Here is a 19,117-nt window from a genome sequence, read left to right as displayed (position 1 = left end):
TCTTTATTAATTATTGTTCTATCAACATATTGTAATTTTCTGTAAAAATTATTTCTTTAAACATTTGTCAAATGTAACAATTCAAAATTCACAGTTCAAAATTTAAAATTCAAAATTGATATACATTTAATTATATTTTTGGTTGTTAATCTTCTGGTATTATTTTTTTCCGTTTCTATTTTTTTTTATTTTCTTTATGTTATTAGTTATTGAAATTTTGTCATTGTCTATAAAATATGTTGAGGTTTTGGTCTCGTGAACATATAGTATAGTTTAACGGTGTAGTGACCCTTACGAAAATGAACGTAGGTAGCTAGGTGGGTACATATATGGTTATACCTATGTTATATAATAATGAAAATAATAATAATTCTATTTTTATTGGCCAAGAAATGACAATTTTCAGTAAATAAATATAGTATAGTTAAATTACTTAAATGGCCCATCTCGCCATTGAGGATAACCTCTATACTAGAGTGCTATTAAAAGATAAGTATACTGTATACATTATACATTTTATAATATTTTATATTTCCGTAAAAACTGCGTCATATTTGACTATAATTCAAAAACATAAATAGACATATCTAGTATTAATTATTAATTAGTAAAAAAATAGTAAAAACATGAATAGAAATAAATTAGTATAATATAAAGAAGAAGAACAAAAATGGAATGGATAAATAAATAGACAATATACAAAATATATAGAAATCGTATATTTAAATATTTTATTATAAATTATACAATATATTGTGGTTTGAAGTACCTACAGCTTACAGGGTATATTTGATAGTATACCCCAAGAACCATTCACCACCACTGAAATTACATAAACCTACCCATAGAACCATAGCAACGAATAGTAACAACAAATATTTTATTACCTTTGACCAGAAGTACATAGGTACAGCAATAACCTACCTACTCATTTAGTTATTATATTAAATATAATATTATAATATAAGTATATTAATATGTCTTACAGGGATTTATTTAGTAAGTAATTCAATTATTTATTATTATATTGATAATGACATAACTTTATGTCTTTATACATTCCTACTTTTATAAAACGCTAATACTTACAATATTATACTTTTACAGAGTTCACTGAAGTCATGCGATCATTAGGATATCATCAACAAATATCTATGGATAGCTTCCATAGTCCAAATTTTAGTCTAGTATCTGAAATTTTGTTTTGGCTAGCTATGCGTTTTGAACCTGACACTAATTTACCACAAGAAATTGAAACATCTGAACAACGAGTTTATTTCATTCGCTCGATTGTAGAATTTTTTGTAAATATAACTAAGTTTAATTCTAAACATTATTTAGACGATGTCTAAAAAAATTTTAAATTATTTTTTTAGGTTCTTAAGACCAATGTCAAGTTAAATGTAAAGAAACTGTATCAAGCAGATCGAAATGCAGTAGGTGAACTATTAAAAATAACTGAATTACTTAACGATGCATTAAATACAAAACAAACTTACGAGGATGAAGGTTTCACCAAATTGGAAATTAACTTAACTTACAAAGTATTCTATTTTAAATCTAATTTCTAATGGACATGTGTACGATTGATACAATTAATCATTAATATTATGTCAGGCCAATGAGCTAAAAACGACTAGAGAATTGGCATCAAAAATTACTCAAAAAGGTGCTGCTTTATTTCGTTCTTTGGAAGAAGAAAGCGAACTACGACCAATCAGAGATAGTCGAGTAAATGCTGCATTGGATATTAATGAAGTTGAACAAAGCCTTAAGACACTAATTCAGAAAACAAAAAAAGAAACTGAACACACTACAGATTTAATAAAAAATATTTCAGCTACCGAAGCCAACCTGGATGCAAAAATTGCAAAACGACGAGAAGATTTAGAAAGAAATTCAAAGAGACTTCAAACTTTGAAACAAGTGAGGTAAATATTTAGAAAATATGTCAACATGTGTACACAATTATTTATAAATAATATAAAATATCTATAGGTAAGACTATATTATATATAATTTAAGATTAATTATTTTGTAGATTAAAAATTATATATAGGCAGTATCTACTATCTAGGTAAATGTATATACCATATATGGTATATACATTTTGGATCCTGAGAAGAACAATTTATTAATTTTAAAATAATGTTTTTTTTTTTTATGCCTGTATATAATATGATGATAGTAGTCGAAATAATGCTTCGGTTATCAACTTCAAGGTTGGTTTTTGATAGCATATTGGATCTATTTAGTACTTTTGAGAGGTCTAAATTGAAAAGTCCGTGTTTAAAAAAAAAAGGTGGGCAAGTTGGTGTCACTCTATTGTACAGTAGATTACAAGTGGGTCACTGTAATGTATGGTGTAAAGTTTGAATTCAATGATATAATATTATCATTGTATAAGAAAAACAATTCTGAGTGATGACGGTCAGTCAGTCTATGATATTACTAAGTACATTTTATGATATTATTGTGAATAAAGTAATTTATATATAATACCTATTTACGTGGAACCTTGTTTTCAATTTTCGATTCTTAGCTATAAAAGTTAAACATTTTATAATTCTTTAACTACAAAATAATTTTATTAATTTTGAATTTCATAAATTTTTCAAAATTCGGAATTTAAATGCTAGTAAAAAAAAAAATTGTGCATATGTATTAACTGCTGTAGTTACAATATATCAGGAGCCTTTTATTAAATTTTCACACTTTTTGACCCAACAAATACAATTTTACTAACAATTATAGAAAATTGAAAAAATTGAAAATTGAATATGTCAGCAGAGCTCAAAATGTTTTGAAAATTTTATGAAGTATGGAAATTGATAAATTAAACATACGGTGTAAATTGCATGCATCTACATAGTTATTCTTTTTTGAATTACAACATAACTACTCATAACTTGCTTCAAAATTAAAGTATAATAAAAAGCCTGGGATGCTTTAGGTAAATTAATCTTACCTTTAAATTTTATAAGAGATCAATTTATTCACTCTAATTTTTAAACTAACGTAGCTAAACATGATCAGCTGAGCGTAAAATTTGCTATGTCTGTGTAGTGTCTTTATTATTATACTTATTATTAATAATATAGGCTGACTATGTACACTCAACACCTACTGGTTACCTGTTTTCTCCCTTTTTAAATATTTTGTTTAAACTTTAAAGGCCAGCATTCTTAGAGGAATTTGAAGACTTAGAATCTGAACTAAGAAATTTATATCAAGAATATATTACAAGACAGAGATGTATAAGTTACTTAGAGCATCAACAAGAACAGGTCGCTCAGGCAGAACTAATACACATACAAGAACAACAAGTGAATTATATTTAATGGTATGAGATTAAAATATGAGTTAATGTTTTTTATTAACATAATAGGAAATGGCAAAAAAAATTATTGAAAATAATAAACAAGATGATGATTTAAAACTATTGGAAGAAGTTAATAATGAACCGTATAACAACCAATTTTTAGAAAATACTCCAGATATTAGTATTAAAGGAAGAGGTAAGTAGAATAAGATATTATACTCAATATATTCACAATAAAATGTTTTTCAAATTTTTAATTTTAATAAATATAATATTTAGATTAATACAATATTTATTATTGTTTATTGATAATTGTTTATTCACGCTTTTTAGTTAGTAGTGCAGCTACAAGTAGAAATCGTGGTATGTTTGGCCGCTTATCAGACAGTGAAACCGATTCTGATTTAATGTTGGACGATGAAGAAGATTCCAATATAATGGCATCTGATGGAGAACTATCAACTTCTAGAGCTGAAAAACTAGGAAGTATTCATAGTGATAGTGTCGATAGCGACAATTGAAACGATTGCTAATTAAAAAAAATATCATATTTTACTATTTTAGTAGGTATTGTTAAATCTAAAATGTGTACTACCTATGCATTTATATATTGTTTACAGTCTGCATGAATACATCTCCATCTTCTAGTACATGGTTTTTGATCTTATCCATATTTTTGAGTCATATGTTTAACAGATGATCCCCGAAATAAAGTACTTGATATAGGTGTATATATTCAATAAATCAATATAATAATTATTTTGTCTTAAAATTGTATTTGCCTGTTAAAATTATTTGAACAATACTGCAGTAGTCAGATGATGTACTTAGGTAATAAAGTGTACCTATCTTGGATAAATACTTTTCCTTTCATGATACAAGACAGTTTACTCGATTTCTCATGTAACAATTTGAAAATTTCACTGAATGTTTATATTAGCATTTTCTATACACCATAAAATGTTGAAAATATTTTGACTCTTTTTGAGCTGTTTACGGACATTGTCAGTTTTCAATTTTTTTAGTTTTTTTTTCTATAAATATCAATAAATTTTTATTTATTGGGTAAAAAAGCGTGAAAATTTAATATAAGGCTCCTGATATATCGTTCTAATAGCAGTTGAAAAATATTAAAAATACATAGGCACAATTTTTTTTATAAGCATTTAAAGTTCAAATTTTGAGAACATTTATCAAATTTATAATTTATTAATTATTTTGTGGTTAAAAATTTATAAATTTATAACTTTTATGGCTAAGGATTGAAAATTTAAAACAAGGCTCCACGTAAATAGGTTATATATAAATTACTTTATTCACAATAATATCATCAAATATACTTGGTAAAATCATAGGCTGACTGACCGTTTTCGCTCAGAATCGTTTTTCTTATACAATGATATTATAACATTGAATTCAAATTTAACACCATCCATTACAGTGACCCACTTGTAACCTACTGTACAGCAGAGCGACATCCACTTATCCACCTTTTTTTTTTATTTTATTTTTTATTTTTGTGTAAAAATATAAATTTCAGACGCTCATAAAAATTTAATTTAAGTTTCTTCTAGACATTTTTTTTTTGATAAAGGTAGACAAACTTATGAGTAATCTTATATTACATTTTCAAATCTTAGATTTAAAAAGAAAAATTTTTATGAATTTTTATCAAAATAATTTGCTGATTTTTTTGATGATTTTTCCGTATTTTGTCAAAATTTGAACTTTAAATGCTTATAATTAAAAACTGTGACTAAGGATTTTTAATTTTTTTCATCTGCCTTTGAAACAATAACCTAGGAGCCTTCTATTAAATTTTCAAGCTTTTTTACTCAACAGATAAAATTTTATTGATATTTATAGAAAAAAAACTAAAAAAATTGAAAACTGACAATGGCTGTAAACAGCTCAAAAAGAGTCAAAATATTTTCAAAACATATTATAGTATCGACTATTATAGACACGTAAAAGTATGTAATTATTTGAGATACGTTGGTGTATGACTTGTAGCATGTATCTGCTATCTGTATGGACTACGGGAATATTAATTAAGTAAAAAAGAATTGAATTTGTGTTTTAAAAATTGTTGTTTTGTGAAAATTATAATTATTAGGTCCTACCCAAACAAGTCTCTGGAACCGCCACTGTTTAAGGGTAAGGTTAATGATCATGTGGAATGTGACAGTAAGTTTTCGTTCTAAGTTATTAGATGATGGCCGTCCATCAAATTGAATAAATTAATGTATCAGGAGTATGTCATTTAGATGAAAATTATTTTTATAATTGTATCAAATATACCTACCACATGCACTTTATGTGTACTTTAGTTTTAGTATTTAACCTCTAGTAATTTTGCTATTAAGAATAACATATACCAATAATATTATGCTTTTCTCTTGCGAGTATTGATATTTTTAATAATTTTAATATAACTATTGTTGTTAAAATGCATTGTTGTAAAAAATACTTAAGAATTGAAATTTTTAATATTTAAAATACTTTGCAAACATTTTAAGTAAAGTAGTCTTGTCCATTTTCTTTTCCTGCCATATATGAAAAAATACCATGAGTAAAGATAAAACATACATAATATTATATTACAATTATAAGGGCCAGTTGTGCCATCTCCGATTAAAGTTAACCGGAGTTTAATTGACTGTATTTTCCCGGTTAAATATCTGTTATGAGCTGATTAAGCGTAATCAAAGTTTCACCGTAGACGGAACAACTGGCCCTAAGAGTTGAATAAGTAAGTAAATTGTACATTATTATGATAAATTGAATTACTGGTCATTATCAGAGTAAATAAATAGCAAGTCCATAGATTCTTAAAAAGTAAAAATATTAACTATGAATTATGTCCTAAACAAACCTCAAAATATTCCATTAAAAACTGGTAAAATAATAATATACTACATCCAAAAGTAGTTGAACAATCATAATTTTTTTAAGATTTGCCATTTAAACTACAGCAACAAAGTGCACAGTTTTCGGCATCAGCTAATAATATATTATAGTGTTTAATAAGTTTAAAGTTTTGAGGATTACTTTTTAAATTATCAATACATGTATTTACTCACATTAAGTACCCATATACTTATGTAACAAAATAATATCCAACATTTCATAGTTAATAAGGAATAATTTATTTAGTTGATTGATTTTTCAAAATCACTATTTAAATACTTGATAAACCATAGTGCTGCATTTATCAAACTATCCATGTCAGCGGCAACAGTGCTTAATGGATGGCAGTCATTGTACATCAACACTCTGAAATAAAAATATTTATTAATTTAAACTATAGTAATAACTGATTAGTATAGTAAATTTACCTAGCTGTTACACCATGCTTCTTAAGAAGATGGTAATATGAGAGACCTTGATACGCGGCAACACGTAAATCTTTTTCACCCAACAATAAGAGTGTAGGAGCTTGAACTTTATGAACGTTTTTGCACGGCGAACAATCAGCTAATTTCATTAAAACGTCTTTGGAATTTGCTAAGCTATCTACTTCAGAGAAATTGTAACCAGCTTCTGTAATGGTCCTACAAATAAGTAAAAAAAAGGAATCGTTTATCTTTATTAAACATTTTAAGTGTAGCTATATTATAAAGTACCTATATAATAATTTATTCACTTTTAAATTAAATCTAAAATAAAACAGCTTAAATGAAATAATCTGCTATAAACACAACAATACAAGTATACAACATACCAGTCAGGAATATCAGTTGACCCAAACATAGTAATCAAATCAGTAACAGGATTCAGAGCACACACTGCTTTAAACATTGCCTGCAATAAAATTATTAAATAAATTCAAATATAACTGAAAAAGGTTTACTATGCATGCATTATTTTTTTATTAGTGTGTATGAATATACAGTAAAGTCAGGGGGTGGCTACCTTTGAGCGGCGGGCCGATAATAGAGAATCAGTCATTATAATTGTTATATTCTGTGGTTAAGTAGGTAGTGTACATAATAGTACTTACTGGATACTGTCCACTTAAATGTGTAACCAAAAACCCACCATGTGAACCACCAAATAACACCAATTTTCTATTGGACCACAATGAATTAGACTGAAGTGCATTACAAACATCTTTGACGTCAAAATCACCTATTTTACCAATTAATGATTCAACATAATCTTTACCTAGGCCCGTCGATCCTCTGTAATTGATAAATAACACAGCAAAACCTAGTAATAGATCAATAATAACTAATAAGTACCTAATAACTAAAATCAAAACAAACTATAAAAACAGTAATCAAAATATTATTATAACTGTTGTCATTACCTATCTGAACAAAAAATGCAATATCTGCTCTAAAAAGGTCTAAAGATGATAAATGTGGGCCTCCATGAGGCCATATAATCAAAGGACAATCATTATTTTTTGGTCCATAGAAAATTGTAGTAGGTTTATCTACAAATTAAATCAAATATTTATTACATATCTCAGTAAGTAATTTAGTTATTTGGATCTTACTGTAAAGAGTATAACCATGCTCAACAACAAAGTTGTCACTATTAGGAAGACTACGAGATGGCGAAATTTCGTTAATGGAAATATTGGTAAAATCATATGCTTTAACCGCAGAAAGCATTTTGATGGCAAATAATTGTCCAGGCTTATTAAGCGATGATTTATAACAAACTAAAACATCATTACAAACATCTAATACACTAACACATTCATGAAACGGTTTTGTGATTGGAAGATAATGGATATCTTTAGATTCTGAAAAATAATTTATAGGTAAATAAGTATTCAAAATCATTTTGTTTAACATAAAACTAGTGTATCAACTAATAAAGTAGTATAACTATTACCAGTATCAATAGCAAATGTATGTATCGAGCCACCTTGAGGAGTACTCAATACAAGGGTTTTATCATCATTCAGCCAACAATTTCTTGGTATTGCCAGATCATATAGACCATAGAATGGTAATTCTTCATTATAATCATAAGTATTGAGAAGTATTCGATTGTCAAAATCAACAACCGTAGAAGTCTAAAGTATTAATAAGTTATTGTATTAATTTTTAATGTTATCCGTAATTTTCATAGAACTAAGAAATATAATGTGAATAAAATAACCTTTTTTGTAGACCAATTACAAGAGATCAGTTTAAAGCATGAACTATGTGGTCCACCTGCTAAGCGTTCTAACCATACCAGCTTTGTGCCATTCAAATTAAACCTGGGATATCTCACACACAATTGTTCTGAATTGGAACTCAACACATCTATTTAATAAAATAATAACTATACAAGGTTAATAGCAATATAATTATTAGTAAAGTTTTTATATTAACTTATGTGAAAATACCTATAAATTGGTCTCTAATAATACTTAGTAATTTAAAACAATAAGTAAGAGTATTTATACTGCCCAACCAGGCATCAGCTATTACATAAAATTATTATATTCTCAAAGGACACCATTTATAAATATTTTAGAACCATAAAATAAAATTTTAACTATTTTCTCTTCTTCTTCTTGATTTTTTGTCAGGTGGCACTGCTGGGAACCTTCCTACTTTACAATTAATGTGCCTATGTCAAATGTTATTTTATGTCACCACACTAACTTATTATACCTGTAGTATAGATTGTAAATATATTTTTAAATAATAAAAAAAAAATTTTCACAATAAAATTAGTTTTTACCGACTATCAGAAATTATAGACACTTTAACAGAAATACAGAATATCCATTTAAATATAAAAATAACTTGGTAAAACTATATTAACCATAATAATACAATGGGTAACATTTGATATCTCTATTCTATTATTCTATTAATTAAATTTTTGGCTCACAAAAGATGTAATCAAAAATCAAATTAAAAAAAAGAAATTCATTCATTGGTCTTGTAAAACTAGCAACCTAAATGTGTAGCCAAAAAATGCAATAATAATAGTTAGGTAATATTTTAATTAAAAATATTAATTCATACAAAACATAATACATCGGAATATACTAACCATATTGGCCATCTAATGTGAGAGAAAATACAATGCTAGGACTATTGGCACAATAAATTAGACCCAATTTACGAGATGTGATTGAATGTCCAATTGCCACTACTCCTTTTCCATCAGGTGTCCATGTTGCAGTTGCAGGATTAATATTATTTGGAATATTTGAAAGAACATCTATAGTATCTGTTTTTATATCACATACCACCAAAACTGGAGTAATCTTTCCTACCAACTGTTCACCCCAATCTTGGCTCCAATCATATTCTTTACCCTACATATTCATCATTATTATTAAGTATAAATATCTCACAGTTGTAAAAATGATCAATAGGTATACCGGCACAGTGTCACTATTATCTACACCATCTTTATCAGCCGACGCTTTTGGTTTTTGTTTATAAAATGGTTCTGATTTTGGGACTTTTTTCTCAGCAATGTAAACAATTTTTGTTTCATCAGGAGACCACTCCAAAGTTCCAAATTCACCTATAAAATAATAATCAAAATGTTCAAAACATCTAAAATTTAATTTATGATAATAATATATAAATCCAATAAATGTATTAATTATTAATACTAACCATCAGCATAAATTTTGCCATGCACATCTAAAGCGCTCAAGTCATAATTTTTCACCAGAGAACAATCAGCCCATACTTCTAAGTACTGTTTGATATCCTTTCCAGATTCGATTTCTCTAACCACACAAAAATACTTGGTTGATTTTGATTGCGCGCTTATCAACCTAAATGCATATCATTTATTTTTAATTTAGTAGGTTTGTCGTGTATAATGTCATTAAACATTAGGGTTTATGTCTAATTTATTTTACTCGTTTGTTATATCAGTTGGTGGTGACGTTAAGGTATACTTCTTATAATCTGAAAAGACAGTTTGCCGGAACTTGATTACTGTTTGCCTTTCCAAAACTTTTTGCATCCAAACAGAATGAACACTAACAGAGTCTTTTGAGCAATTAAGTATTTTAGCAGATATTACTTCCGGATATTGTGCGGTCACTCGATATGCTGCCACAAGTTTATCCAACTGGAATATCATACAATTAATAATGATAAATACTTACGTTTCTGTATATTATTTATTCTTACTTGAGCCATTTAAAAAAAAATAAGTTTATTATTCCAATAACTCGTGCTATTTAGTTTGGATAGGTAGGTACTAGGTAGTAGGTACCTAATTCACTGAACAGTAAATGAATCCAAATGTACTGTTCTATACTACGTAGTGTACTACTAATATAGTTAGTGTGGCCTCTGAACTTCCGCAGTTCAAACATTATGAACTATAGATAGATTTCGTATTCGTTCCACGGTGTACCTACTACCTGCCTATAAGCTTATCAAATATCAATGATGAAGGCACTAATGAAGGCAGTTACTGTGGAAATCCACTACTCTACTACAATAGTGGAAATTAAGGTCGAAGACCGTGCGTCAGAGCGCAGAATAAATTCGTAGTATTATTCTAAACCCGTTTATTATAATGTTATCTGTTAAACTGCCAATTAATATTTTGTTGTTATTTGCTTTAAAAAGGATGCCACACCAGCATGCGTGTTGCCCCCGTTTAATTAACGTACAACACTGTACATTGTACAAGTGTACAGCAATAACAGCATCAGTTAATTTTCGTTCAGTAGAACATATTTTGTGAAATTAGCTTTTCTCTTTTGATATTAGATTTACCTATACAATTTAAAGGTAAAAAGGGGAAAGTAAGAAACCGCATGCAAGCAAGCGCTCCACTGGACACTGGACGTTTGTTGTAGGTGCCGAGTGTACGTGTACATCGTCATTGAGTTTGAATAAGTCACTGTAGTCGGTTATGCATGTAAAAATAGATCTATTTTGTCATGATTTAATAGTGTAATACACTAATACTGTAATGTATCATCAATCATCATTGATTATAAATACTATAATAGCACAGGCGCCCGCAGGCAAATTTCAGGAACCAAAAAAAAAAATGTAGAAGAAATTAAATAGTAGGAACACACATTACAAAGTACAAACTAAAATACCCAGAATCTTAAACAGAAAAAACTAATAGAAATATTTAGTTCAATCAAGAAGGTTTATTCATAGGGCACCAAGTTACCATTGTTCAAATTATACAAAATATTCAACTAGTCACATCACAAAAAAAATTGAAAGAGGGTGTTGGCGCCCGCAGGCAAAAGCATTTTAGAAAACAAAAAAAAATTGAAATTAAAAACAATCAAACTAAAACGTCTAGAATCTTAAACAGAAAAAACTATTCAAAATATTTAGTTCATTAAAGAAGGATTTTTCATAGGGCACCAAGTTATTAATGTTTAAAAAGTATATACGAAAAATTCAACTAGAGTTACATTGCAAAAAAAAAAAAAATTGAAAGAGGGTGTTGGCACCCGAAGGCAAATGCAATTTCAGGAACCAAAAAAAAAAATTGTAGAAGAAATTAAATCGTAGGAACAGACATTACAAAGTACAAACTAAAATACCCAGAATCTTAAACAGAAAAAACTAATAGAAATATTCAGTTCATTAAAGAAGGTTTATTCATAGGGCACAAAGTTACCATTGTTCAAGTTATACAAAAAATTCAACTAGTCACATCACAAAAAAAATTGAAAGAGGGCGTTGGCGCCCGCAGGCAAAAGCATTTTAGAAAACAAAAAAAAATTGAAATTAAAAACTTTAAACTAAAACGTCTAGAATCTTAAACAGAAAAAACTATTCAAAATATTTAGTTCATTAAAGAAGGATTTATCATAGGGCACCAAGTTATCAATGTTTAAAAAGTTTATACGAAAATTTCAACTAGAGATTACAAAAAAAAAAAAATGAAAGAGGGTGTTGGCTCCCGCAGGCAAATGCAATTTCAGGAACCAAAAAAAAAAAAATGTAGAAGAAATTAATTCGTAGGAACACACATTACAAAGTACAAACTAAAACGTCTAGAATCTTAAACAGAAAAAACTATTCAAAATATTTAGTTCATTAAAGAAGGATTTTTTATAGGGCACCAAGTTATCAATGTTTAAAAAGTATATACGAAAAATTCAACTAGAGTTACATTGCAAAAAAAAAAAAAATTGAAAGAGGGTGTTGGCACCCGAAGGCAAATGCAATTTCAGGAACCAAAAAAAAAAATTGTAGAAGAAATTAAATCGTAGGAACAGACATTACAAAGTACAAACTAAAATACCCAGAATCTTAAACAGAAAAAACTAATAGAAATATTCAGTTCATTAAAGAAGGTTTATTCATAGGGCACCAAGTTACCATTGTTCAAGTTATACAAAAAATTCAACTAGTCACATCACAAAAAAAATTGAAAGAGGGCGTTGGCGCCCGCAGGCAAAAGCATTTTAGAAAACAAAAAAAAATTGAAATTAAAAACTTTAAACTAAAACGTCTAGAATCTTAAACAGAAAAAACTATTCAAAATATTTAGTTCATTAAAGAAGGATTTATCATAGGGCACCAAGTTATCAATGTTTAAAAAGTTTATACGAAAATTTCAACTAGAGATTACAAAAAAAAAAAAATGAAAGAGGGTGTTGGCTCCCGCAGGCAAATGCAATTTCAGGAACCAAAAAAAAAAAAATGTAGAAGAAATTAATTCGTAGGAACACACATTACAAAGTACAAACTAAAACGTCTAGAATCTTAAACAGAAAAAACTATTCAAAATATTTAGTTCATTAAAGAAGGATTTTTTATAGGGCACCAAGTTATCAATGTTTAAAAAGTATATACGAAAAATTAAACTAGAGTTACATTACAAAAAAAAAAAATTGAAAGAGAGTGTTGGCGCCTGCAGGCAAATGCAATTTCAGGTACCAAAAAAAAAAATTGTAGAAGAAATTAAATCGTAGGAACAGACATTACAAAGTACAAACTAAAATACCCAGAATCTTAAACAAAAAAAACCAATAGAAATATTCAGTTCATTAAAGAAGGTTTATTCATAGGGCACCAAGTTACCATTGTTCAAGTTATACAAAAAATTCAACTAGTCACATCACAAAAAAAATTGAAAGAGGGCGTTGGCGCCCGCAGGCAAAAGCATTTTAGAAAACAAAAAAAAATTGAAATTAAAAACTTCAAACTAAAACGTCTAGAATCTTAAACAGAAAAAACTATTCAAAATATTTAGTTCATTAAAGAAGGATTTTTTATAGGGCACCAAGTTATCAATGTTTAAAAAGTATATACAAAAAATTCAACTAGTGTTACATTACAAAAAAAAAAAAATTGAAAGAGGGTGTTGGCGCCTGCAGGCAAATGCAATTTCAGGAACCAAAAAAAAAAAAATGTAGAAGAAATTAATTCGTAGGAACACACATTACAAAGTACAAACTAAAACGTCTAGAATCTTAAACAGAAAAAACTATTCAAAATATTTAGTTCATTAAAGAAGGATTTTTTATAGGGCACCAAGTTATCAATGTTTAAAAAGTATATACGAAAAATTAAACTAGAGTTACATTATAAAAAAAAAAAAATTGAAAGAGAGTGTTGGCGCCTGCAGGCAAATGCAATTTCAGGTACCAAAAAAAAAAAATTGTAGAAGAAATTAAATCGTAGGAACAGACATTACAAAGTACAAACTAAAATACCCAGAATCTTAACCAAAAAAAACCAATAGAAATATTCAGTTCATTAAAGAAGGTTTATTCATAGGGCACCAAGTTACCAATGTTCAAGTTATACAAAAAATTCAACTAGTCACATCACAAAAAAAATTGAAAGAGGGCGTTGGCGCCCGCAGGCAAAAGCATTTTAGAAAACAAAAAAAAATTGAAATTAAAAACTTTAAATTAAAACGTCTAGAATCTTAAACAGAAAAAACTATTCAAAATATTTAGTACATTAAAGAAGGATTTATCATAGGGCACCAAGTTATCAATGTTTAAAAAGTATATAAGAAAAATTCAACTAGAGTTACATAACAAAAAAAAAAATTGAAAGAGGGTGTTGGCGCCCGCAGGCAAAAGCATTTTAGAAAACAAAAAAAATTGAAATTAAAAACTTCAAACTAAAACGTCTAGAATCTTAAACAGAAAAAACTATTCAAAATATTTAGTTCATTAAAGAAGGATTTTTCGTAGGGCCCAAAGTTATCAATGTTTAAAAAGTATATACAAAAAATTCCACTAGAGTTCAGAACAAAAAAAAAAATTGAAAGAGGGTGTTGGCGCCCGCAGGAAAATGCATTTTAGAAAACCAAAAAAAAATGTGGAAAAAATGTTACTGTAGGAACAGACATGACAAAGTACAAACTTAAATACTCAGAATCAAAACCAGAAAAAATTAATAAAAATATTGAAAGAGGGTGTTGGCGCCCGCAGGCAAATGCATTTTAGAAAACCAAAAAAAATATGGAAAAAATGTTACTGTAGGAGCACACATTACAAAGTACAAACTAAAATACCCAGAATCTTAAACAGAAAAAACTAATAGAAATATTTAGTTCAATCAAGAAGGTTTATTCATAGGGCACCAAGTTACCATTGTTCAAATTATACAAAATATTCAACTAGTCACATCACAAAAAAAATTGAAAGAGGGCGTTGGCGCCCGCAGGCAAAAGCATTTTAGAAAACAAAAAAAAATTGAAATTAAAAACTTTAAACTAAAACGTCTAGAATCTTAAACAGAAAAAACTATTCAAAATATTTAGTACATTAAAGAAGGATTTATCATAGGGCACCAAGTTATCAATGTCTAAAAAGTATATAAGAAAAATTCAACTAGAGTTACATAACAAAAAAAAAAATTGAAAGAGGGTGTTGGCGCCTGCAGGCAAAAGCATTTTAGAAAACAAAAAAAAATTGAAATTAAAAACTTCAAACTAAAACGTCTAGAATCTTAAACAGAAAAAAAAATTCAAAATATTTAGTTCATTAAATAAGAATTTTTCATAGGGCACCAAGTTATCATTGTTCAAGCCTATACAAAAAATTCAACTAGTAAAAAATATTCATATTAAAAATCAATTGAATTTAATTTATGAAAAATATTGATAGGGGGTTGCACCCGCAGGCAAACGCATTTTAAGAGGCAAATAAAAAATTTTAAATAAATCATATGGCACCAGGTTGTAAATGTTTTAAAAAAAGAAATATATACAAAAATCAAAAAAAGTTAAATTATAAAAAATTAAATTGAACGGGGAACGTGAAAGAACCTTTTTAAATCATATATGTACACAGGTTCTCAGTGTACTCCCAGGTATAGCCGGTTATTGTCAAAAAATATTTATACATGAAAATCTACTAGAGTTCAATGAATCGAAAAAAAAAATTGTTTGAGAAACCTGGGTGAAATAACACTAACCAATAGAATACGATGGAAGCTAAATACTGCAATACATGTTAACTACAATTCAAAAACTAGGTATTGTTTACATTATAATAATACGAACAATTATTATGATCAGAGGTGTATCACCGTAATATATGTATAAGAAAATGTATAAAAATGAATGTAATTTATATAGGATGCAAAGAACTGTACGAACTCTACTATGCGATTGTTATTTATGAAGGACATAAAATAATGTTTAATTTAAAATAATATTGTGTTTGGCTGGGTCCACAGTCAGTATTAAATTACGAACTATATCTATACTATCTACATTTTATAATTTGTTGTGGTAAAAAAATCATTAATTAAAGTTTTTAATAACTATACTGGTACAACTCTAGCTGACAGTCTTTAAGACCGAGTTAAAAACTATGATAATTAGTTAACGTCTAATTTCCTGTCCTATCCTCACCTTACCTCACCTAACCAAATTAATAATATTTAAATATTTTCTTTCATTGTTATGTTTACAATATCGAATACCTTGATAGTTAGTAGGAAAGGATCATCGCAAAGCTCACGACCAGTGATGATAGTCGTCTATCATCGCCGTAGCTTCAACTAACCATAGGTTTACCTAACTAACCTTCATATGACTTATTAGGAAACATAGAATAAAAAGATCCTGGGTTGCAGGTTGCTTAACTTAAGTGTTTGATTATCAAGTTGATCCTTTGATTGTTGACACCTTAATCCATGCTGAAGGGAAGGCAGATTGAGGCTCCTTTATATTGATAGTCGATACTCGATATAGGTATACTTTATTTGGCCTCAATTGCTCCCCTCGAAGACCGCTGATAAGACCATTATGTCCTATCCATATCTTTATTATCTATGGTGGAGACATATCCAGATCACTCGTGAAAACAATTTGAAACACATAAAAGCGATCAACCTGCAGTCTCTATTAATGATTTATCAGCATCTATCCTCTCACAACACACACTCGGAGACAACACATGCACATGAAAGGTTTTTTTTAAAACAACATTTTTAATGATTTTTTTTAGCTCCATGTTTTTTTTTAAAATACCAGGATAATGTCGAGCTTGGGAGGTCAACTTTATAACTTATTCAATTAATTTTATTTTGGACTTATTGAAACATGCTATGGAGGATGGCCCTTTTGGTCATCGAGTGTCCACAAATATTTCAATTCATTATATGAAATCCCAGCCCTGTCCTCCATACTCTGATATTAAAAGCCCAGCCCACCTTCATATTCTATATGCAAAAAGTAAATTTAAGACAAATTTGTAAATCAATGCACGGTCTCTCTATTGTATTAATATTTGTGATTTCATTAATTTTCAGTATTTTGTATAATTAAATTGGGAGAACTTAAGACAATATCATTTACACAAGACTGCGACTAACACAATCATACTTTGATAAAAGTATATGATATAAGTACCTTCTATATTTGAATTAATCGTTTTTTTTTCGGTACTTTATTGGTGATCGGCATTTTAACTACGGTCCCTCGAACTACTGAGGAAACCTTGAGACATTTCCTTTTAGGAAATTAATTAAATCCTCAAACATAACTCATATACGTTACTCAATATGTTATGATATTTATGGACGACACTTGCACCATGGCCCCTCGATATTGTAATTTGGCGACCCGGCACATCTCTTTTAGATAAATGATTAAATACTTAATCAAGTCTTCCAATTTACTTAACATTTATATTTCGTAGATAATTTGAAGAAAAATTTGAAATTGAAGAGAGACTGTGTGATATAACAAAATATGTGGTGTGAAATGTACATTTGAACACATGTTATAATGTATTTTATCAAACTTTAATTAATTTTTTATAATGTACTATAGAAAACATTTGAACATTTATTACAATATACGTAGATTTCAAGTATGATTTTTTTAGTTTTTTTTTTGATAGTTACCTACTTACTAGAATAAAAGACACTTTATTTTTATATTTTGAAGCAATATATGTTTTGGATTATTTAGATCTGTATAAACTAAATTTCAGGCCCGTAGTTTAGTATTTAAATTTTGTATGATCAGAGTCGTGGAACCAAATTTGTTCAGACTCTACTAGAATGTTGTAGTTAAATTAAACTTAATACATTTTCCTAATATTTTAACAGAAATTATAGAGCTAAAAATAAAGAAATACCTATATTATGTTATGGTCCATAGTTTTGTTTCATTTATAATAATAATGCTTTTTAATATACTTTTTCATAAATTAATATTTATTACAGTTGGCTTTTATGATTTGTTTGAACTATTAGTACGTATTTTTTTTGGGAGATCCCTATTATTACAACACCGTTACCAATATGCGTCTCACTGTACCCCGGTTCCCACTACAGATAAATCATAACTTATTACCAGGGCTGTGAATTAAATGCATTTACAAGCTTTTTTGCTACACCGGATTCAGCCAAAATCTTATTTTACATAATATTTTTTTTTGGGTTAGTTCATATTAATTGCATGATTTCATGATTTCTTCGGTTTAGAAAATCCGTTTAGAAAAATAAATAGGTATCTACCTACCAAGTGTGTAAATAAAGAATTTTTTTTTGTAAACCAATTTGAATTATTATTTATTAATTTGAAAATTTTTTAATAAAAACTTTTTCATTCAGTATTTTTTTGAATTTGAAGTGCATATTTTGCCTGTTTTTAGTACATACATGCAGACAAATATTTAACACTTTTTCATTGCATTAAATTCACAGCCCTGCTAATCAACTTTACTTCCAATCATGATAGTTAAGAGGAAGTTATACCCGCATGTGTGGTCTCCGTCTTACAAGTGCGTAACATAGCAAATTTTACGCTCAGCCAAACACGTGTAGCTCCGTTAATTTAAAAATTAGAGTGAATTGACCTCTTATAAAATCTAAAGGTAAGATTATTATCTAGGCAACCTCATGGGCTTTTTATTATATTTTAATTTTAACGCGAGTTATGAGTATTTTAAAATTGTTAATTTTTTATACATTTTAAAATAAGTACTCATAACTTGCTTTAAAATTAAAATATAATAAAAAGCCCATGAGATTGCCTAGATAATAATCTTACCTTTAGATGTCAAATTGTCAACAATCAACTGCTTCTTCAACTTGATAACACTTAAGAGGATGTCAGACTTTTAGCGCACCATTTATTTCTCTCTCTGACTCACGCACAATCATTTTAGTGTTTTCTTAATCGTACATTTGGTATGCTACGCGTGGATCAAAGATGGAAAACAAATAGTGCGCTGACATCACAACCAGCAACAGGTCTTTTTATTCTATCCTATAAGTCAAGGTCGTAAACCTATATCAACTGATAACGGTAGTTTCAGCCAAAGAGTCAAGTGGCCTTTGCAATTCAAGATCCTTTCCTACGTATTCGGCATTGTTAACATAACTATTCTACCTTTAC

The 19,117-nt window shown here is 28.2% G+C and overlaps 2 protein-coding genes across 2 annotated transcripts; one reads left to right on the top strand and one right to left on the bottom strand.

Moving 5' to 3' along the window:
- The first annotated feature begins 865 nt into the window (after positions 1–865).
- LOC132945115 (clusterin-associated protein 1) lies at positions 866–3,972 on the top strand. Its single transcript, XM_061014763.1, has 7 exons — positions 866–999; positions 1,108–1,304; positions 1,377–1,544; positions 1,618–1,931; positions 3,176–3,326; positions 3,389–3,518; positions 3,656–3,972. The coding sequence occupies exons 1-7, from the start codon at positions 978–980 to the stop codon at positions 3,841–3,843; spliced, it is 1,170 nt and encodes a 389-aa protein (XP_060870746.1). The 5' UTR covers positions 866–977; the 3' UTR covers positions 3,844–3,972.
- Positions 3,973–5,792: 1,820 nt separating this feature from the next.
- On the bottom strand, positions 5,793–10,596 carry LOC132945114 (acylamino-acid-releasing enzyme-like). Its single transcript, XM_061014762.1, has 13 exons — positions 10,438–10,596; positions 10,161–10,375; positions 9,910–10,073; positions 9,666–9,814; positions 9,332–9,599; positions 8,441–8,589; positions 8,171–8,354; positions 7,827–8,078; positions 7,635–7,763; positions 7,326–7,534; positions 7,047–7,126; positions 6,661–6,876; positions 5,793–6,598 (listed from the first exon to the last, which is right to left on the bottom strand). Exons 1-13 carry the CDS (start codon positions 10,444–10,446, stop codon positions 6,475–6,477), a joined length of 2,148 nt encoding a protein of 715 aa, XP_060870745.1. The 5' UTR covers positions 10,447–10,596; the 3' UTR covers positions 5,793–6,474.
- Positions 10,597–19,117: the final 8,521 nt, after the last annotated feature.

This window comes from Metopolophium dirhodum, chromosome 5, assembly GCF_019925205.1.
Source record: "Metopolophium dirhodum isolate CAU chromosome 5, ASM1992520v1, whole genome shotgun sequence".
NCBI lineage: Eukaryota > Metazoa > Arthropoda > Insecta > Hemiptera > Aphididae > Metopolophium > Metopolophium dirhodum.
This window is presented reverse-complemented; position numbering and strand designations above follow the sequence as displayed.